The sequence below is a fragment of the Convolutriloba macropyga genome, chromosome 12, assembly GCF_964194025.1.
Source record: "Convolutriloba macropyga chromosome 12, txConMacr16.3, whole genome shotgun sequence".
Taxonomy (NCBI): Eukaryota; Metazoa; Xenacoelomorpha; order Acoela; family Convolutidae; genus Convolutriloba; species Convolutriloba macropyga.
The window spans coordinates 28,356,820-28,379,876 of record NC_134479.1 but is presented as its reverse complement, the minus strand read 5'-3'; the positions used below and the strand labels follow the sequence as shown (position 1 = coordinate 28,379,876).

Genomic DNA, 23,057 nt, shown 5'->3' with positions numbered 1-23,057 from the left:
ATATGCTATAGTTTCTATCGCTCACGAATGGTCTTAGATAAGGTCAAGTCTACAGTTCACCTAAATTAGGTATCAGTCTAAGTTTCAATTTAGTCCGCTTATAACATTGCGAAAAGTTTGCGAGATCAAATACGCTGAATTACTTTTCCGAAAAAATTCCAAATTTTTCAACGGAATGGGATGCCAGGTACCAAAAACGCCAGAATGATGCAATTGTAATAATCGGAACGATTATAATAATTCAAATGATACCATCATAATAGATCGGAGTTGGACCGATGAACACCGAATTTTGAATTTCAGGTTAACGGCGCCGACGTGTTGAGCAAATACTTCTTCAGCGCTTTCCAAGGAGGGAGTACAAACTATTTCTTACAATCACTCGTCCATAAAACCCTAGGAACAAAAATTGGGCAAAACATCGAAGACAAAATCTTTCTCTTCCTTCAGGACGAAGTCATTATGTGGTGTGCATTTGTAAACGCTACAACCGGTTTGTTCGAAACATTTCAGTGCACTATGCAAGAGACATTAGAGGGAATTTTCTGTTATTTCTACGAAGCTGAGGTAAATTCAATTCCAATAGAAGCTAAATCGTGCGCAGTTTCGGATGATAATTTAGAAGCCACTGTTAGTTACACAGTAAAGCCCTTAATTATCGGGTCTTTAGTTGAAAGGGAAATCACGTGCGACGCTTTTGACATCTGGGGTGAACCACTCGGGGGCAAAATGCAACGTTTCACGGCATTCAAAGGCGATGAATTCGAATATTCGGTTAATATTGACATCGCTGAAGAACTAATTCAGATTCAATGTTTCACGGGTCGCAGGAAAAATGATATAATTTATTCACCAACTACTGGTTATTATAACTTACCTTTGAACTTAACCACCGATGTTGTAATTGCTAGTCCAGAACTAAATTTTGGCGTGGCTTATTTCAAAAAGACGGATTATGGCGATTCGTATGAAATTGTGGTGGAAACTGCGGGTTACCCTATAGGGGTATTCCACTATCGGTTCAAGCCTGCTTTCGACGAATGGACGGGAAAAATCGAAGATGGAATCACTACTTCTAAAACTTACATTTGCGAAGGTGTTAATTTGATGGTCAAAGCAACGGGTCGATTACCCTTTCCATTATTATTCCCTGAAGACAGCGGGTTTTACCGGTTTGTAATTGAAGCCGGGGGCCAGGAAATGGAAAACTTGACTGAATTTGTTCACCCGTACGAGATAAATTGTGATAAATCTTGCGTTGACGAAGTAGTCCCAGGAAGTACGGTTTCACTATGGTGTACTATTGACCACCACCTATTTGTTGATAGTTCGCACTTTGAACTTCCGGGCGATGAACAACCTTTCAACATGAAATTTTGGAAGTCAGAGTACCACCCTGATTTGCCCGATTATAACCAGCTGAACCCTTGCGAGTACCAAAACGAAGTTGAAAACCCGATTCGATATTCGCTATTGACGCCCGACCTTTTCGGGCTGCGTGCCAAAACCAGAACCGCGAATGTTACTTTCATTTTGTACAGTGCTCAGGAATGGAATGTCGGAACTTATTATCTGGAAATTTCGACCAAAAACGAATCCTATTGTCATTATTTTGGAGCATCCAAAATTGGAGTTAACTGCACGGGAAAAATCATCCCTGTGAGTTTTGACGAAGTTGAAAGTTGTTCACTAACCGGAAATGAACAATATAAACTGTTCAGAATATCTTTAAATCAAGACGTCGGCCGATTGTTTTTATCGGCTAACAGCTCTTCGAACAATTCACGTGCATTATTTCTCGCTGATGACGCGAATGGTTATAACGAGTTTAGCTATTTCTACAAACTAATTATCCACTCAGCCGAAAAACCGCCAGCTGAAGTTTGCGAAATAGATGGAGGGGAATATACTATAAACGAAGTTGACCCGGTTGCCAGTGCGATTTTCTTGGGAGTTGACTTAAAATCTGTTCCATACGCTGAGCATTTTGACTTGATAAATTTCTGGCATGCTTTAACGTGCAACGCGTATTTGTTCTACGAGAGAAACCCGCAACCTAACGACCCGAATGCAATTTATTTTCAAAGTCGGAATAAAGAGATTGTTTACGAAAACGACCTTTATCAATTCGTGATAAGCCGGTTTTATCAGCGAACATCTGCTCAAAACCAGCCTGTTGCTTCGTTGTGCAAATTTAAGCGCGGAATTTTATGGAATTTGTACCAAGCTCCTTCTCAATGTATGTATGAACCTTTGGATTTAACCAATGGCATGAAACAAACGATCTATCCCGTAATTCATGGCCAGTTTGACATCAAAATCGAATGTGAACCCCGGCCTTTAGGGTCTTACATTAACCAGACTTTTGATCACGTTTCACCATTAAGTTCAGTCGAGTACAGCATACCCTACCCCGAAGAAAGAGACGTGACCGCTTTTCGTTGCGTTCAAAAACTACCCGAAGGAATGACAGCTCGAAATTTTCCCTGGTTCGATTTCACGTTTAACAGTCTACCCGTTGAGCTCTTCACTGACGAAAGTATCGAACCCTTAAATTACTGGTGTTACGATGGGAATGTTACGGTTGCCCAACCCTGTTTTGGTCTGGATGTTTCGTTACGCGGCTGTGTTGAAGCTAACCCATTCGATAATTGTAGGTGGATTCGGGAGTACAGTTTGTCGGGCGAACCCTTAATTCAAGGTCAAGATGACATTTCATGGCACGTTGTACCCGATGAAAACCCACAGTGTACAACAACGAGGCGCTGTTTTTATCTAGAGTTTGCCAATTTGGATCCTGTGAAACATAACGGAATTTATTACTTAAACTGTTCAAATGGTTTGGAAGGAACGATTGCTGAAACAACCCTACGACGCGAAACTAAGTTTTTCAAGGTCGGCGGGTTCCAGTCAGCTCCAATAGGCGATTACCAGTTCAGTTACGACGTGAAATGCGGGCAAAATGCCCAACTAAAAGCCCAAATTGCGCTTTACGGACCTTTAGTTCACGCTAGCGTGCAATGTACCGGAACTAACAATGAAAATATCATTACTGAAATTAGCAGCCACCAAATTGGAGTTTCGTTGGTTGAATTTGTAATTCCGAATGTTGACCGAACCGTTTCTTGTACAATGACCAGTTCTAATAATTTCACGTTAGAGAAACCGCTAGTTTTAGTCGACAGTTTACGCGAACATAAAATTTGGTCAGATCTGAAAATTGTTGAAATCGCTCGTGACGAAACAAAAATTTCGTTATGTTGTGAGACTTGCGCGGTTAATATAAGGTCGAATAACATTGACTTCACGTGTCATAAACTGAGCAATAACTACTTATTTTTGCGCTATTACAACACCACATTCGAGTTTTCAGAAGATACTTTTATTGCAAAACGTTGCGCAGATGTTCCGCTATCTTATGCAGATTTAAAATGTAAGTGTACACTCTTCAATTCCGTGCAAAGCTCGTTTAGTGTTTATCAAAATGGCGATGTTGAAATAGTGACTGAAATGCCACCAAGCATTGCAATAATGACTCAACCTGCAAACGATTCCCACCTTTTGCTGCGGACACCGGGAGTCGAACCCGCAACCATGGGCCCTACAGCGACAACTGAAAATGTACAAAATTCTGTAGATGACGATTCAAATTTGTCACAAGAAGATAGAATAATTAATGAGTATCTTGCAAGAATAATAGCTGTATCGATTGGAAGTGAGGTAATGCCAGAAGGAATGTTGAAAGCGACTTTGATAGGAATCGAGAGATTTGCGCCGGATGAACTTACAAGCGAGCGAGCAATTGAATTTTTGCTGATGTTTCAACAGGTCCTTCCTTTGAGGTGAGTCTTTTGTTTCAAGTTCGACAAAACATTTTTAATGGTTTACGGGAAAATTATTGGTTTTTATTGTAGCAGAACTGACAAACCAGAAGAAAACTGCGCTGAATTGCGCTGAGAGTTGTGTTAAAAATTCAGAGCGGAAGTTGTATAGGAGTTAGGTGCCACTCCTTTAGCAGATTTTTCTCCTACCATTTTTAAGATAATCAATTATTCTTTTCAAGGTGACAGCAATAACTCTGTTAGCTATTTAGATTATTGTTATTGCGCCCCCATGTTTTTTTTACAATTCCAGCGTTCTGATGCAGTGTCTTGTTTATGAATATTTATTTTGAAAGTAAAATCAAAACACAAAATGCCAACCGTTGAAAAGGTTTGAAACATTAGTTTCGACCTGTTTTTAGCACAAATTTTTGAACCTCTGTAATATTCTACTCTTATTTCTTTTTGTAGAATTTTGAATTTACCCCATATCTATTCTCTATATTCTATCTTCTCTCTTCCCTCTCTCAGGAAAGAGCAACTTCATTTCAAACAAAATTCAGCACTCTCTTCTATTAATTAAGTTTTAACCCTCTATGATATCAGAGTTACTATGAGCTTTCTAAAACTCTTTTGTGTTGATTTCAACAGAAAAATCAATTGACCTGAACTTTTACTTTAAACAATGGTGACTTCTTTTCAGGCTTTCCAAACTAAAACAAAAATGGTATCAGACTTCTGACGTTACCAATTAATCAACCGGTCAATTTCTGAACGTGAGCTATTCCAGTTCATTGCAGTATGTACTTCTGGAGTTGTTTCTATTTTTTGTTGCAATCAGTCGGATCACAATCCAAGAAACTATTTTTTATTGACTTTTATAACTCAGTAGTTGAATTTGTGCGTTTGAAATCACTTTTATAGTCTTTATGGATTGAAATTTTAGGTCATCGGAGATGTTTTTTATTCTAAATGGTTTTCTTCACCATAAATTTGTCTTCTATATGCATTTTTAATTAAAGATTGAAACTCTATGGACTAGTTTTTGTTCGACAGAGGTCACTCAATTAGAATACTATAATGATGGCGTACTTGAAGGACTTTGGCGTTCGAAATTGATTTGAAGATGGCGAAAACACTTTTTGCTTTAAGAAGCACAGCAATTGCCCCAATCCATGCGTTTGCTTTAATAAAAAAAAGTGTCGAAAGGGGCAGAATTTAAAATTATAGCTAGCAGATTGCTATGAAAATACCAATGAAGAAACCACACTTAATTATGTTAGAAAAAAAACTAATTGAAAAGATATAGTGAGATGTTCAGTCAATAGCTAATTGTAGTTAAGAATTTTTATTTCCAAATTATTCCCTGAAATATTGAAATATTTTTCAGTTGAAATGAGTTATACACAATTGACATTAAGTTCTCCAGTTAAAGCACGCAACAGACAGGCACATACTCAATTCAATCAGGCGTGACAAACAATCTATTAACATTTTGCAGATAGTGAAATTAACGTTGCTCTTATAAAAAATTGAAAACCGTATATAAATTATAGGAAAAAAAGCTAGTGCTAAAATCATTTTTTCAAATAAAAATTTAATGAAATTATGACCCGGGCCGAGGTGTCAACGCTAAAAAACGCAAAATTTTGTAAGATTGGCGTTGAATGCGTTGAATTTATGTAAGATCTACGCTTGAGCGTAGATCTTACATAAATTCAACGCATTCAACGCCAACCTTACATAATTTTGCGTTGAATTTTGGCGTAGATCTTACATATTTAGCGTTGAAATTTAGCGTAGATCTTACATATTTAGCGTTGAATTTAGCGTAGATCTTACATAAATTCAACGCATTCAACGCCAATCTTACATATTCATTCTGCGTTGAAATTTGGCGTAGATTTTACATATTTAGCGTTGAAATTTAGCGTAGATCTTACATATTTAGCGTTGAATTTAGCGTAGATCTTACATAAATTCAACGCATTCAACGCCAATCTTACATAATTTTTCGTTGAATTTTGGCGTAGATCTTACATATTTAGCGTTGAATTTTAGCGTAGATCTTACATATTTAGCGTTGAATTTAGCGTAGATCTTACATAAATTCAACGCATTCAACGCCAATCTTACATATTCTGCGTTGAAATTTGGCGTAGATCTTACATATTTAGCGTCAATTTTTAGCGTAGATCTTACATATTTAGCGTTGAATTTAGCGTAGATCTTACATAAATTCAACGCATTCAACGCCAATCTTACATAATTTTGCGTTGAATTTTGGCGTAGATCTTACATATTTAGCGTTGAATTTTAGCGTAGATCTTACATATTTAGCGTTGAATTTAGCGTAGATCGTACATAAATTCAACGCATTCAACGCCAATCTTACATATTTTGCGTTGAAATTTGGCGTAGATCTTACATATTAAGCGCTGAATTTTAGAGAAGATCTTACATATTTAGCAATGATTTTTAGCGTAGATCTTACATATTTAGCGTTGAATTTTAGCGTAGATCTTACATATTTCGCGTCGAATTTAGCGTAGACCTTACATAAATTCAACGCATTCAACGCCAATCTTACATAGTTCTGCGTTGAACTTTGGCATAGAAGTTACATATTTAGCGTTGCATTTTAGCGTAGATGTTACATATTTAGCGTTGAATTTAGCGTAGATCGGACATAAATTCAACGCATTCAACGCCAATCTTACATATTTTTGCGTTGAATTGTGGCGTAGATCTTACATATTTAGATTTGAATTTTAGCGTAGATCTTACATATTTAGCGTTGAATTTAGCGTAGATCGTACATAAATTCAACGCATTCAACGCCAATCTTACATATTTTGCGTTGAAATTTGGCGTAGATCTTACATATTTAGCGTTGAATTTTAGCTTAGATCTTACATATTTAGCAACGAATTTTAGCGTAGATCTTACATATTTAGCGTTGAATTTAGCGTAGATCGTACATAAATTCAACGCATTCAACGCCAATCTTACATATTTTGCGTTGAAATTTGGCGTAGATCTTACATATTTAGCGTTGAATTTTAGCGTAGATCTTACATATTTCGCGTTGAATGTAGCGTAGATCTTACATAAAACCAACGCATTCAACGTTAATCCAACATATTTTTGCGTTTAATTTTAGCGTAGATCTTACATATTTAGCGTTGAGTTTAGCGTAGATCGTACATAAATTCAACGCATTCAACGCCAATCTTACATATTTTTCGTTGAATTTTAGCGTAGACCTTACATATTTAGCAATGAATTTTAGCGTAGATGTTACATATTTAGCGTTGAATTTAGCGTAGATCGTACATAAATTCAACGCATTCAACGCCAATCTTACATATTTTGCGTTGAAATTTGGCGTAGATCTTACATATTTAGCGTTGAATTTTAGCGTAGATCTTACATATTTCGCGTTGAATTTAGCGTAGATCTTACATAAATTCAACGCCAATCTTACATAATTTTGCGTTCAATTTTGGTGTAGATCTTACATATTTAGCGTTGAATTTTAGCGTAGATCTTACATATTTAGCGTTGAATTTAGCGTAGATCTTACATAAATTCAACGCATTCAACGCCAATCTTACATAATTTTGCGTTGAATTTTGGCATAGAAGTTACGTATTTAGCGCTGAATTTTAGCGTAGATCTTATATATTTAGCGTTGATTTTAGCGTAGATCGTACATAATTTCAACGCATTCAACGCCAATCTTACATATTTTGCGTTGAAATTTGGCGTAGATCTTACATATTTAGCGTTGAATTTTAGCGTAGATCTTACATATCAGACCATTTTAGGAATTCAAATTTTTTTCAAAATTAAAAAAAATTTTAAATTTTTCCCAGTACTTCTCACATGATGAATGCGTTGAATACGTTGAAATATGTAAGATCTCGGCTAAATTCAACGAAAAATATGTAAGATCTAGGCTATATTCAACGAAATATATGCAAGTTCTACGCTAAATTCAATGCAAAACATGTAAGGTCTACGCTAAAGTCAACGCAAAATATGTAAGATCTACGCTAAATTCAACGCAAAATATGTAAGATCGACGCTTTATATGGATTGCGGCTCTTAAGGAAATCAAGGTACGGTGGCGCAATGGTAGAAGAGGCGACAAGTAAACAGGAGGTCAGTGGTTCGAGTCCCATACCCAGAGTTCTTCGCGTTGATTTTTTGTAAGATCAACGCTAAATTCAACGCAAAAATATGTAAGATCTACGCTAAATTCAACGCTAAATATGTAAGATCTATGCTAAATTCAACGCTAAATATGTAAGATCAGCGGGAACTAGCGTTGACAAGATGGAAAATTCACCGCCATTTCTTACATAATTTTGCGCTGAATGCGTTGAATTTTTGTCTTTAAATCAACGCATTCAACGCAAAATTATGTAAGAAAATTGCGGTGAGTTTTCCGACTTGTCAACGCTAGTTGCCGCTGATCTTACATAATTTTGGCCATATTCCTTGGCCAGGGGAAGTGTTAAGTTTGTACGCAAGTTTACCATTTCTCTTCTAATTTGATTCTTCTGATTCCATTGACTGTGTTCCGTAAAATTTCTAAATTAATTCTCTCTAAAGTTAGTCGCACTCAATCGTAAATGTACCTTGAGTGAAAAAGTGAATATTTCGTAAATGAAATTGCAATAAATAAGCACCTAAAATATTACTTTATGTATTGATGACAGCGGCTTTCAGTAAAATTTATTGCTATTTACAAATACGCAGAGCAGAACGTCTCCCGAAATTCAACGGGAAGAAATTTGAAAATTTGAATCTGGTAACGACAAGATCAATAGTCTGTCTTAACATCAACAATAAGATAACATTGGAGTAGAATATATAATTTTGCAAATCAATCAACTGACCAAGCTAAACAAAAATACTTATAAAGACATGAAAGCGCTTGATACAAACAACTTTTTTGTTAATTAAATTGCGTTTTAAAGCAGCACAAGGTAGAAGTAATTATAGTTTATCAATGCAACTAATCGAACGCTAATTAACAATGAACAAAAGCAGCTTCGACTAATCAACAAGATCTATTCAAAGCTAATAGACAAAGAGACGACCCCTTTGTTAAGAAAAGGCAAAAAGTCTAAGCAGGGCTAACTACACTTACGGTCTCGAAATCCGGGTAGCCTCAATAGCGCTGACTCTTGGGTTTTGGTTCCTTGGGTTTATTCAAGGCACCCACGACAAGCATAGAGTGAGCCTCGTTATCCTTGCGCGTTTCAAACCAAGTATAAATTGCGCCATTTTCACTCCCCCGGCTATTGCCCGCATAATAACCCCAAATCCCATTGTCTGCATCGTACTCAATAATATGCACTCCCATGATCTTAGCCAGAGCAAACAAGTCGATAGTTCGGATACCGCGTTCTTTCAGGCTCTGATTAGGATCTATATGCGGAAAGTAGTAACTGTCGTACCACTTCTTTAGGTAACTCTCCCGAGCTACCTCCAACGCGACAACGAGTGCTTCAGAATTATTGATTGACCCTGTAAGTCGTGTACTAATGCAGGCAAGGAAACAATTATAACGGTTAGTCGCGCAATCTTTCACGTCGATCAGTTCCTTCGGCAGATATATTGAAGGAGCATCTCTGACATTAAAAGGAAGCTTCTCCTTAGGCTCCAAACCTAATGCCCGACAAATTGTTATCCGCTTCTTCTCACTAATTTGCACCATTCGCTTAACCTCGATATTAACAAGACGTCGATAGGCGCATACAATACAAAGCGAAGTAAGAGAGCGGCATATATCCCGCAACTTGTATATGTCTTAACGTTCAGCGGCAAAACCTTCTAATGCTTTTCCCACACCATGCTGGTCAAGAATTACATCGTGAAAATGTTCTAAGTTTACCATGCTGCTCAGGCGGGAACAACAGTTCTTCCGTTCTTTTGAAGAACGCCATCAGAAAAATGATAGCGTTTCGACTTACGAACGAAAGCGTTCCGGGATAAATTGTCGACACACGTATTAGGAATGGCCTTATTAAGATGGTAGGCGGAAGTTTGATTATATTCGTTTTGGTCCATGGATAAACGAAAAGAAACCAAATGAATAATGGAAAGAAAACAACGTTTAGATAAAAAAGAAGAATTTAGTTTGGTATATAAAAAAGTGAATCAAAAAAGAGCTGTAATAAAAGTATGGTATTAAGAATGGTATCAAAGAAGAATGGATGACAGCTAGTACCAAGTTTGTTAAATTTGACTAAGAACTTAGAGAATTTTTCAAAAAAAAATACAGAATTAACCGAATTCGCTCAGCACCCCCATTTCCGAGGAAAGTGACCTATCGACAGGAAAATTTGGGAGCAGATAGAAGTGATGATTTCAATAGGACCTTATCAGGGAGTATTTTTCAATATGAAAGTTGGAACCCGAGCTATTAGCGCTCAAAGTGAGTTAGGTTGAGGTAGGAGGAAGTCATAATCAGCGTCGTTGTTATCTTCTTGAAATCGCAGGAATTGCAACCCCAAATACCCTAATTACAAATCATACATAAAACAGGCCTAAATAGTCTTTCCCGGGTCACTATCCCAGGAAAACTGGGAAAACGCTTAACTCATAAAACTTCTAAACTATTCATTGAAAAATAACAAAAATCGGGATGAGAGTCCGAGGCAGCATGTCTTTCTGATAGGAGTAGGTTTTATATCCCAGGATGATATCAGTTAAAATTTTTTCCATGGAAAACCTAAGAACATGGAAGTTATTAAGTTTTAAAGGTTATGTCGGCAAATTTTTGTTTTCCAAATAGCACATACAGTTTAGATGGGATAAGAAAGTTAAATAAGGATGGATTTCACACTCTGTCTACACCATGTTTTGAGCAATAGCGAAATTTGGGAAACAGTATGAGGAAACACTATGACTCCTGAAACATTGAAAATTTTTTCAAAAATGTTTGAACGAGGGGAAATAGAATAGTATAGAAAAAAAGATGGAATTTATAACCTAAGTCAACCCCCACTCCCTATGTCGACATAAATATCGGATTACCCTGATCTCACAAATGAACTCTTCCATGGGTATTCTCAAGTATTCAAAAGTTAACGAACAGTAAGAAGTGGGACTCTAAGTCACCTACACCATTTTGAAACCGACAGGCGAGATTTCAGGACGGCATTCATGTGGAAATTAGGATCATGGCGGAAATTGAGACTACTGTTAGAAATATTTTACGGGTTGACATTTTAAGCAGTTTTAAAGATAGACAAAGGGCAACTATAGATGTTTTTGTTTTGATAAAAGTATATAATTGACGTTTGGCCCAATGAGAAATATGTCGCCATTTAACCCAACTAGAAAATCTCTGTTAGCAGAAAGATGATTATCATTTTTGAAACGGAATGGTTGGTACATTGGAACGGAATACTTCGGAACATTCAGGAGAAGTTGGGAAAAGTTCTTAAACGTACGGGTTAAGGTGCGACATGCTCAAATATTTCGTTAGCCTAAAAATCATTTAATCTTGCAAATGGTGATCGTAGCATGACGACCTTGGTTATTTGTGTGCTCTATCAGATTACTTTTGATGAATTTGGTATATGGTAGGGGAGTATTTTCGAACATTGGTTTTTAATTGGCTCAAAAGTCAAGTGATTCGTTTCTTCAGTACAATAGGGAGGAGCTAATATTATGCAAAGCATTTGACGTTTGGTATTTAGTAGGTGGATTGGTATTTGCGTGAATGAATTTGCATAACTCGTGATATAGGTAGGGGTAGTGCAGCGTGACTTACAGCTTTCGTTGACCAATGAGAGTTGAGTTCATCTTCGGAAGAGCGTTCCAAAAGAGCGAAAATAAAGAAATTAATGCAGCTAGCAATCAACAATTCCCCAAAGAGAGCGAGTAGTAGAACAAAGAGGTGTAATGACAGTAGTTAACACAGGTAACGATTTCTAATGCCACGTGGCAGAAGGCGTTGCATGTAAGTTATTGAGAGTAGAAAGCGGAAACCGCGAGGAGAGAGAACGAAGAGAGAGGATACAGAACAGTTGGTTCTAGATAGAGAAGAAAAATTTAAAAGTAAGTTGAGCTTTATTAATTTTTGTCAAGACCAGTTGGACTGTGAGACAATTTGCAATCAACAAGTTTGACCTTTAGTTAAGACGGAAACGCAGGATTTGAGATAACTTTAAAAATAGGACTTAAATAGTTAGTAGTTAGGAACACTTTTCAGAAATGGAAAATACTTTTCAGAAGCTGGGAATTGATTTGATGAAAGTTCTTTTTAGAAGGGTGCACCCATTATTTAGTGTAAATATTTTTGAGTTTATGTATCTACATTTTCGGTTGATTAATTAATTGCATTTGAGAACATTTCTTGCCGGTGTTATTGTTAATTTGGATTGATTACTTATTTTCGACTTTTAATTTATTTAATCAACGGAACTTTTGAACGGCGGCCGAGAGCAACTGAGGACAAAAGACATCAGTTTCAGCAAATAGACGACCCACCGAATAAACCTTTTGAAATCGATAGAGTTTTGGGTGCTAGCCAGTCCTCAGCTAAACGCCTTTTAACGACAAAATACAAAATTCTACAGTGGCGCTCCTGGGTGGGCCTTCTGTTTGCACAAAACTGAAAACGACGGTGACGATCAAGCTGGAGGAGCATACCCGTGAGAGTACAATTTTAGAAGACGTGTCCTCCAGAAGCTGGCATAGACCGACCGTACTATTCGCCCATTTGCAGATCACTACTTTCAATCGACAAGAGACAGGGACAGAATTGCCAACAGTAAGTAGGAGCGAAAGGCTGAGAGAACTGCTTCGAAAAAGAAAAGAAGAACGAAAGCGATTGGCAGCAGAAGTTGAAGCCTCAAAGGAGCACTCAGAGTAGAGTACAGTATTTTGAAAAACCATGGCAGGATTCGGGTTAATAAAACCTTTCCCCTCTCCTGGATACGAAGTTTGGGAGAATTGGCGTGAGTATTACTTGGACGTTTGTGAAGTGCTCATGTGGACAGAAGAAGAAGTCAAGAGATATTTGCCAGGGAAGTTGCGCAGTTGGGCTCTTAGTGCTTTGAATTACATGCCACATGAATTTTGGAAATCCGATCAAAAGCATCGTGCTTGGACTCTCCAAGAAACTTTGTAGTTCTATGACTTGAGTCTGTCCAATTTTCCAACGATATATGAAGATGCCTTTGATAGATACTTGATAGAAAAGGAGAATTACAAGAAAACGGTTTTACAGTGTGAAATTGACAGACCAGTCTTTCAAAGTGATGTTGTTGACAGAAAAAAGCTAGAGAGCAAAGAAGTGACCCGAAATTTAGAAACCAAAGTAGAAACAGTTTCAGTTGATGTTATTGACAAATCTGTTATGACCAAAAAGCCAGCGAAGACTTCTTCAAACAAACATTGCCCTGCCATAAAAGCTGTTGGTTTTGGAGCAGTGCGTGATGAGAAGACAAAGGTTAGAGACGGAAGACAAAGGAGCACTCTAAGGTGGACTGACAGTTTGTCCGTTGTGGAGACTGCTGCTGATTCAAACTACATTGGTGGCAGTCAATATTGTGATTCTAATGGAGAAAAAGAAGTTCAGCTTCCAACACAGCCCAAATCCGAAGATGAACAATTCAAAGAAACGATGGATCAAAACATTTCACGGTGGGACATCGATAAGAATATGACAGGTGCCGTAGTGAGAAGCGAAGCACTCGAGGATTTTGCTAACCGTGAGTTGAAGGATGATTTAACTTTTAGTGACGACGATATCTGTGATGACAACAGCTTCTTCGACAGTGACGATGAAAACAAGTTCGATTGCATCGACGACGATGTGTCCCTTCCAAACGTTCCTGAACGGTACAGTAACTCTGAACCTGTTAAGCCGACTACCAAAAACGAATTAACAATTAGAAAAGCGTGCTGTAAAGGTTTGATAGCGTGTCAGTACATCACGTCCGGTCCTTGCGTGCCGTACTTTGGCAAATTGATAGATGTTGGAGAAACATGCAGGCAAAGTTGGACTTCTGCCAAAGATTTTGCTCCGGTTTCGGCAGCAGGAGGTACGTTGAGCGGCAATTCGGTTGCAACTGAATTACAGCAGGAGTCAAGCAGTACTGAGTTGCGAAAGATGGATCGAATTGATGTGAGCCTAAAGTCATTAGGAGGAAAATGTGAGAACTTGAAAGAGAGTTTTCTAACTTTCCCAGCGGACGATGCGCATCGCCAAGCAACCAAGAGTTGTGAAAACACGGCTGAAAAAGCAAGAAGGAAGCAATGAAGAAAATCTGCAACACAAGCGAAATTAGGCAAATTTTTTTTGCCAAGATCTGGACGCAGTTGACAACACAGACATTAGACAACATGAAAACGAGGACTCGAATATTTCCGCGACTGTTGGAGGCAGCGGTAATACTATACAGGAAGGTGAAATTGTTTTTGGAGCTTCGCGTCAGCAGCTAGTGCCTGCAACTTTGAAAATGCTGGAGAACCGTAGAGTTGATGCAGAAATTGCGGTGGCTGATGAATCAGTTACTGACGATGTTTTCGACAACTCAACTGCTGAAGATTTAGTGATGTCCAACGCTATCGTTGATGGCCAAGATGAAAGTGCTGCTGGTTCGCGTGATGTGGCTACTGGCTTAGTTCATATGAAGACGGAAGAGCCAGACTACTCCGAAAGGGAGACATGGCTGAAAAGGGAAAAAGAAATAACTGCAGGAAGAATTCGAGATTCCTGTTTGTATATTTGTGAACAAGAATGGCCATTGGGAAGAGAATGCAAGAAAAGCGGTCCGTTAAACTCTGAGCCTCAATTACTACACTCTTCAAGTAACGGAATTCTTCAGAGCGAACAAATTGTACAAAGCGCGATTCGGCAGTCACTGATGTTTGGGCAAGCAAAGTTTCTAGTGCAGAAGAAGTCTTTTCTGGAGAAAGCGAGTTGGAGTGTGAAGTGTTGCACATCCTGAAGGGGAAGTTCCATGACGATAAATTTCTGTCACTTTCAAAGGCAAGTGATCTGGATCTGAAATTTCCGATTGTTGGAGAAGTCGCATGTGCATTTGACATTGGAGAAGATGTAGTGGCAAAACACCTGGAAAATTCTTATGCAAAGCAGAAAAATGAACGGGTGCAGTCCTCGGATTTCGAAGACAAGAAAACAATAGGTATTGATTGAAATAATTTGCTGATGTGCTTATCCGGTTCAGAAGAGATAGTACATTATAGGAGGGAGTTGTCGTGTATTTCTTCTACAACCTTGTTGAGGGCAAGTGATGATCACAGAAGTGCGGAATTGGAGTACCCTGAGTTGTGCAAGCTGTTATTTGGAAAACAAAGGGTCAGTCGGAAGGAGAAATGGAACAAACTGAAATTGGAGTATCAGTCGAACAGGGTGGTGTGGCGCAAACGAATGAAAAGTTTGAAGAATGAGACTGGAGGTGGACATCCCTTCAAGCATCGGAGGAACAAAGAAGAGTTGAGCAAAGATGCAGAACTTCGGTGGTAATGTTAGTTTGGAACTACTTTTAATGTTTTAACTAAGTTCTTTTTACATTTTGCTGTATATAGAGGAAAGGTTCATGCATTCAACCATTTTTAATTTTTGACACTCTATTGTTCCCTCTTGCGCTTAATTTTGCTGTGTATGCATCAGAGGAGCTATGATTACAGTGGTTTTACGCTTTCAGTGCTGTTAGATTATTTTTTAATATACTGAAACAATTCCTGGCCAGTAATACAAAGCAAAACAAAAAGGGGGAGTTAGAAAGACTAGGAACGAAGAAAATGGTTAGCAAAAGGAGTTTAAGATTTAAAAAAAAGCAAATAATCGCAATTGAGGATACCGGGACCAAAAACCAGCGACCTATTACAATTAGTAATTTTGCAAAGGGGTTGTTGAGAAGCCGCTAATAATTATAAAAAGGGAACTGTACTTCTTTTATCAGACTATAAGCATTGAGACACTGCAATTTTTACTTATTCGAAAGACAGTTTTCCAGGAGCAAAACGATGATAGAAAGGGGGGTGTAGAATATATATTTTTGCAAATCAATCAACTGACCAAGCTAAACAAAAATACTTATAAAGACATGAAAGCGCTTGATACAAACAACTTTTTTGTTAATTAAATTTCGTTTTAAAGCAGCACAAGCTAGAAGTAATTATAGTTTATCAATGCAACTAATCGAACGCTAATTAACAAAGAACAAAAGCAACTTCGACTAATCAACAAGATCTATTCAAAGCTAAAAGACAGAGAGACGACCCCTTTGTTAAGAAAAGACAAAAAGTCTAAGCAGGGCTAACTACACTTACGGTCACGAAATCTGGGTAGCCTCAATAGCGACGACTCTTGGGTTTTGGTTCCTTGGGTTTATTCAAGGCACCAACGACAAGCATAGAGTGAGCCTCGTTATCCTTGCGCGTTTCAAACCAAGTGTAAATTGCGCCATTTTCGCTCCCCCGGCTATTGCCCGCATAATAACCCCAAATCCCATTGTCTGCATCGTACTCAATAATATGCACTCCCATGATCTTAGCCAGAGCAAACCAGTCAACAGTTTGGATACCGCGTTCTTTCAGGCTCTGATTAAGATCTATATTCGGAAAGTAGTAACTGTCGTACCACTTCTTAAGGTAACTCTCCCGAGCTACCTCCAACGCGACAACGAGTGCTTCAGACCTATTGATTGACCCTGTAAGTCGTGTACTAATGCAGGCAAGGAAACAATTATAACGGTTAGTCGGGCAATCTTTCACGTCGATCAGTTCTTTCGGCAGATCTATTAAAGGAGCATCTCTGACATTAAAAGGAAGCTTCTCCTTAGGCTCCAAACCTAATGCCCGACAAATTGTTATCCGCTTCTTCTCACTAATTTGCACCATTCGCTTAACCTCGATATTAACAAGACGTCGATAGGCGCATACAATACAAAGCGAAGTAAGAGAGCGGCATATATATCCCGCAACTTGTATATGTCGTAACGTTCAGCGGCGAAACGTTCTAATGCTTTTCCCGCACCATGCTGGTCAAGATTTACATCGTGAAAATGTTCTAAGTTTACCATGCTGCTCAGGCGGGAACAACAGTTCTTCCGTTCTTTTGAAGAACGCCATCAGAAAAAGGATAGCGTTTTGACTTACGAACGAAAGCGTTCCGGGATAAATTGTCGACACACGTATTAGGAATGGCCTTATTAAGATGGTAGGCGGAAGTTTGATTATATTCGTTTTGGTCCATGGATAAACGAAAAGAAACCAAATGAATAATGGAAAGAAAACAACGTTTAGATAAAAAAGAAGAATTTAGTTTGGTATATAAAAAGTGAATCAAAAAAGAGCTGTAAAAAAGTATGGTATTAAGATTGGTATCAAAGAAGAATTAATGACAGCTAGTACCGAGTTTGTTAAATTTGACTAAGAACTTAGATAATTTTTCAAAAAAAAACAGAATTAACCGAATTCGCTCAGCACCCCCCATTTTCGAGGAAAGTGACCTATCGACATGAAAATTTGGGAGCAGATAGAAATGATGATTTCAATGGGACCTTATCAGGGAGTATTTTTCAATGTGAAAGTTGGAACCCGAGCTATTAGCGCCCAAAGTGAGTTAGGTTGAGGTCGGAGGAAGTCATAATTAGCGTCGTTGTTATCTTCTTGAAATCGCAGGAATTGCAACCCCAAATACCCTAATTACAAATCAGACATAAAACAGCCTAAATAGTCTTTCCCGGATCACTATCCCAGGAAAACTGGGAAAACGCTTAACTCATAAAACTTCTAAACTATTCATTGAAAGTTAACAAAAATCGGGATGAGAGTCCGAGGCAGCATGTCTTTCTGATAGGAGTAGGTTTTATATCCCAGGATGATATCAGTTAAAGTTTTTTCCATGGAAAACCTAAGAACATGGAAGTTATTAAGTTTTAAAGGTTATGTCGGCAAATTTTATCTTCCCAATAGCACATACAGTTTAGATGGGATAAGAAAGTTAAATAAGGATGGATTTCACACTCTGTCTACACCATGTTTTGCGCTATAGCGAAATTTGGGAAACAATATGAGGAAACACTATGACTCCTGAAACAACGAAAATTTGTCCAAAAAGGTTTGAACGAGGGGAAATAGAAAAGTATAGATAAAAAGATGGAATTTATAACCTAAGTCAACCCCCACTCCCTATGTCGACATAAATATCGGATTACCCTGATCTCACAAATGAACTCTTCCATGGGTATTCTCAAGTATTCAAAAGTTAACGAACAGTAAGAAGTGGGACTCTAAGTCACCTACACCATTTTGAAACCGACAGGCGAGATTTCAGGACGGCATTCATGTGGAAATTAGGATCATGGCGGAAATTGAGACTACTGTTGGAAATATTTTACGGGTTGACATTTTAAGCAGTTTTAAAGATAGACAAAGGGCAACTATAGATGTTTTTGTTTTGATAAAAGTATATAATTGACGTTTGGCCCAACGAGAAATATGTCGCCATTTAACCCAACTAGAAAATCTCTGTTAGCAGAAAGATGATTATCATTTTTGAAACGGAATGGTTGGTACATTGGAACGGAATACTTCGGAACATTCAGGAGAAGTTGGGAAAAGTTCTTAAACGTACGGGTTAAGGTGCGACATGCTCAAATATTTCGTTAGCCTAAAAATCATTTAATCTTGCAAATGGTGATCGTAGCATGACGACCTTGGTTATTTGTGTGCTCTATCAGATTACTTTTGATGAATTTGGTATATGGTAGGGGAGTATTTTCGAACATTGGTTTTTAATTGGCTCAAAAGTCAAGTGATTCGTTTCTTCAGTACAATAGGGAGGAGCTAATATTATGCAAAGCATTTGACGTTTGATATTTAGTAGGTGGATTGGTATTTGCGTGAATGAATTTGCATAACTCGTGATATAGGTAGGGGTAGTGCAGCGTGACTTGTTTCGTTGACCAATGAGAGTTGAGTTCATCTTCGGAAGAGCGTTCCAAAAGAGCGAAAATAAAGAAATTAATGCAGCTAGCAATCAACAATTCCCCAAAGAGAGCGAGTAGTAGAACAAAGAGGTGTAATGACAGTAGTTAACACAGGTAACGATTTCTAATGCCACGTGGCAGAAGGCGTTGCATGTAAGTTATTGAGAGTAGAAAGCGGAAACCGCGAGGAGAGAGAACGAAGAGAGAGGATACAGAACAGTTGGTTCTAGATAGAGAAGAAAAATTTAAAAGTAAGTTGAGTTTGATTAATTTTTGTCAAGACCAGTTGGACTGTGAGACAATTTGCAATCAAGAAATTTGACCTTTAGATTTTGTTAAGACGGAAACGCAGAATTTGAGATAACTTTAAAAATAGGACTTAAATAGTTGGGAACACTTTTCAGAAATGGAAAATACTTTTCGGAAGCTGGGAATTGATTTGATGAAAGTTCTTTTCAGAAGTGTGCACCCATTATTTAGTGTAAATATCTTTGAGTTTATGTATCTACATTTTCGGTTGATTAATTAATTGCATTTGAGAACATTTCTTGCCGGTGTTATTGTTACTTTGGATTGATTACTTATTTTCGACTGTTAATTTATTTAATCAAAGGAACTTTTGAACGGCGGCCGAGAGCAACTGAGGACAAAAGACATCAGTATCAGCAAATAGACGACCCACCGAATAAACCTTTTGAAATCGATTGAGTTTTGGGCGCTAGCCAGTCCTCAGCTAGAAGCCTTCTAACGACAAAATACAAAATTCTACAATTGGGGCAAATGAAGGAGACGCGGATATACAGGAACCAACCACAAATAATATTTTTTTAAAATAAGAGCAGTTATGGAAAAACTAATTTTAACTTAAAAAGTGAACATATTTCAATAATCAATCCCGTTTTGTTTCTTGGCATCAATGGCTCGAAGAGTCGGAACTGTAATTTATTTGCAAAAAAAAACAAAAAATATTACTTGCACTTCAAATGAACAACAAACGAGACAAATCCTTTTTAGGTGAATAAAAACTATTTTTGTTTTTCAAAAATGTCTAAAAGAAAAGAACTGGAACCGATAAACATCGGAAAGATAGAAGAGAGAGTTGAAGCATGCATTTATTTGGGAACTAGAGAGGCCAAACCGATAAAAATCGGCGAAGAATATACGAAGTTTGCAGAATTGTTTACACTTTTTTTTTAGTTTTGGTGTCATTGTATTTATTTTGAAAATGACAACAAATAGACCCTGAATTAGTCTTTTAAAGCGATTTTAAAAAACCATTCGCAATAAAAAGCGAAAAATCTTTAAAATTTTGTTCAGATACATTTCTCTCATTTTACCTTAGCAATTGAAAAAGTCATACTTCAAAACGACCGGCCTTTTCTATCACTTTACTCCTTCAACTTGATAAAAATGAAGAGGATGAGACTTTTAAAGTTGGCATTAATTTTCAGGCTAATCCCAATCCTCAGCAGCCCAACATCCGAAGACATAAAGAGAATGGTGGAGGAACTTTTCACAATGTCTTTGGACTTTTTCGAAACAGTTGTGATCAGGACAGACTCACTCAAGAGCAACGAGTCTGCAATGTTGGAACAGATTTATGCCTTTGAGAACTATACTCACTGGTTGATGCATCAAAGTGTGGAGGGTATGGACTTTTCGACAATTAAAAGACTACAAATATTTGTAGGTCAAATAGAATTTAATCGACCTATATACGATTTTTTTTATATATAAATAACCAACTCAGTTTGTTCTGTTTTAGTTGCAGTAGTAGACGGTTCTGAAATAAATTTTTACAGGACTAGCAGACAGGTTGAAAAATCGATGATGATTAGTTTGCGTATTAAAAGAACTGAACATTGTCCCGCAACCTGTTTAGTGGAAATAAATGACGATCTCCAGTGGTACTCTTGGTCAACTTAAAATGCCATTGGTCTAGCAGTGCTTGGTTCTGTTTTGTTGTACATAAAGAGTTTTTTACCGTCTAAAATTTTATTTGCAGTTGTTTGCGTTAGTATTTGCCAGTGGTATATATGTATGGTTAATTTGTATGGTTAATTATGGAAATTGAAAAACCTGCAACAGCGCTGTGTAAATCTTATGGTCAAAAACTCTTGCTATGAATGTTTTTGAATTGAAGGTCACAATATCTCTTTGGAAACGAGCTACACTAATCTGATTGCATTCAAACTGAGTGGAGACCAACTGCAGCAAACAGATCCGGAGGCGTTCAAACTGAGACATGTGGACATGCACGGAGTCACCAGACACACCATTCAAGGTAAAAATCGAGCTCTCAAGCCATTAAGAGGTCTGAATCGCAAGTTAGGAATTCGAGGTCTCAGTTGCGAGTGTGAAATTAAATGACTGATTTCGGCTTCCTGCAAGAGAACTATTAACCTCGTTAAGCGCTCTTGAAAAAAAAATTGTCAATGATCCGGCCAATCTTGTTTTGCTCCTGAACTTTCTGCCTGGTAGAATATGACCTTTTACTGATAGTTTTACACATTTATGATTGCATGAATACGTTGCAATGGATACTGCCTTGTGTTATTAGACTTCACAAGCCGTCAGCGTCAAGACATACGATAAATTGCCCTCGGGGAGGAAACCGAATTTTGGGATGGTTTTTTGGCTCACTTATTTGTAACCGCTCTTTTGTGGCTCATATTCATTCTTAACACTGACAAGTTTTCTCACCAATGTGGTTTTTTACTTTGTTTAAAAGCAGTCAATAAGCTTTTAAGATGGATCAATTCAAAAACGCTGAGACAACATAATCGCCTGTTGACAGTTGATGCGATTGGGAATTGACAGCTACGGGACAAATTTTGCTAATTCTGGAATTTTTGTTGGACCTTATTTTAATTTACATATTCTGTAAGTCTTTTTGAGCGATATTTGGATATTTTCTGAATAATTTTATGCGATAGCGCACTATTATTATAACTGGAGACAATAACGGCTGTTATAATGTGCAAATGTTTTCGATCAATATAAATGTGCAGCTTGGTCGTCAATTTATGTTTCTTATACAAAGTTTGCCAGGATTGAAGACTCTATATTTTCAATTGAATTGTTATTTATTTATATTTATTTGTTATCCATTTAACAGTACGCTCTTTAGATCTCTACCAGTTGTAAGTATACGATTTCGCCAAAACTACCGAACAGGTAAAATTTCGTGAATTGATGTGATGGTCAATTTCGGGAAGGTAGGAATTTTGGAAGTTTGACTTTTGGAGGCTGAACTTTTCGGAAGTTGGCCATTTTGTTTCGCAACACTGACCCCTCCCCCAGTGAGTGTCCATCTTAGGTCTAAAGTGGCTACTACCAAAGCCAAACTCTTCCCTTGCCAGTAGATTTAGATATTTTGTGTTTTTTCTCACGATCTAAATTTTTATTGGAATCGTTGATTGCTCTCAAACGAATCTTGAAGCAAGTATTGAAATTGCGTGTGAAAATTTCATGCAAAATTTTTGCTTGGCGCTTTTGCGCATTTGTTCCAGAATTTTCATTGACTTCTTGAGTGAATTTTCACTCTTTAGTGCTTCATTTTTGAGTGATTTAAGTTGCTCTCGCTCTGAAGTAAAGTTCGTTAGTTACTGGGATGTGAGTGAAAGGAAATGAAAGCATTTGTAATGATTGGTTAAGATGTCAGGCTGCCAACTTGGAGGTCCGGATTCGAACCACAGTGTGGAAGTTTTTCTTTGAATTCGTAAAATTTTTGCTCCATCTAAATTAAAATGCCCCCGTCTGTTGTTAGAGAGTAAGTCATCTGACGTTAGTCGGTTTATGTTTCTTTTTCTTGAATCTAAAAAAATCACCAGTTCTACACTTACTTTCGGTTTCGCAATAAACTGCGGCTTTAGGGGGTTCTTAGAAAACTAGCAATAAAACGAATTGGCTCATTTTTTTTATAAAAACGTTTAATTGGATTGAGGGTTGTCGAAAAAGGACAATCCTTTGCCGAGATGACAAATTCTTTTTTCAAGCCGTAGACTAATAGAGCAAGAAACTATTTTTGCGTCTTCGCAACTTCCGACAGGTCGCTTATTTGCAATGCAATTCGTCTTCAAGTATCTTAAAAGCCAACGGTGGGGCATTTTTTCGCCGTTTAATTTGTATTTCAAAAAACACTCTGAGAGCAGAAGAGTCATGGGCCATCGCATTGGTATAGCGAAAATAAGCCAAATATATAATAACTCACCTAGCCAGTGATTGATGTCACCCCTATTTA

General features: G+C 37.6%; 2 protein-coding genes across 2 annotated transcripts in view; both read left to right on the top strand.

Annotated features, from left to right (window-relative positions):
- LOC142351224 (mediator of RNA polymerase II transcription subunit 22-like) overlaps positions 1–23,057 on the top strand; it is a 595,906-nt gene that overhangs the window by 237,264 nt on the left and 335,585 nt on the right. The window lies entirely within an intron of this gene.
- Positions 1–23,057, top strand: part of LOC142351175 (uncharacterized) — a 54,699-nt gene that overhangs the window by 13,770 nt on the left and 17,872 nt on the right. The window contains exons 6-8 of the mRNA XM_075403296.1: positions 304–3,842; positions 20,266–20,462; positions 20,958–21,098. Coding sequence (XP_075259411.1) covers positions 304–3,842; positions 20,266–20,462; positions 20,958–21,098 — 3,877 coding nt within the window. The remainder of the gene's footprint in view (positions 1–303; positions 3,843–20,265; positions 20,463–20,957; positions 21,099–23,057) is intronic.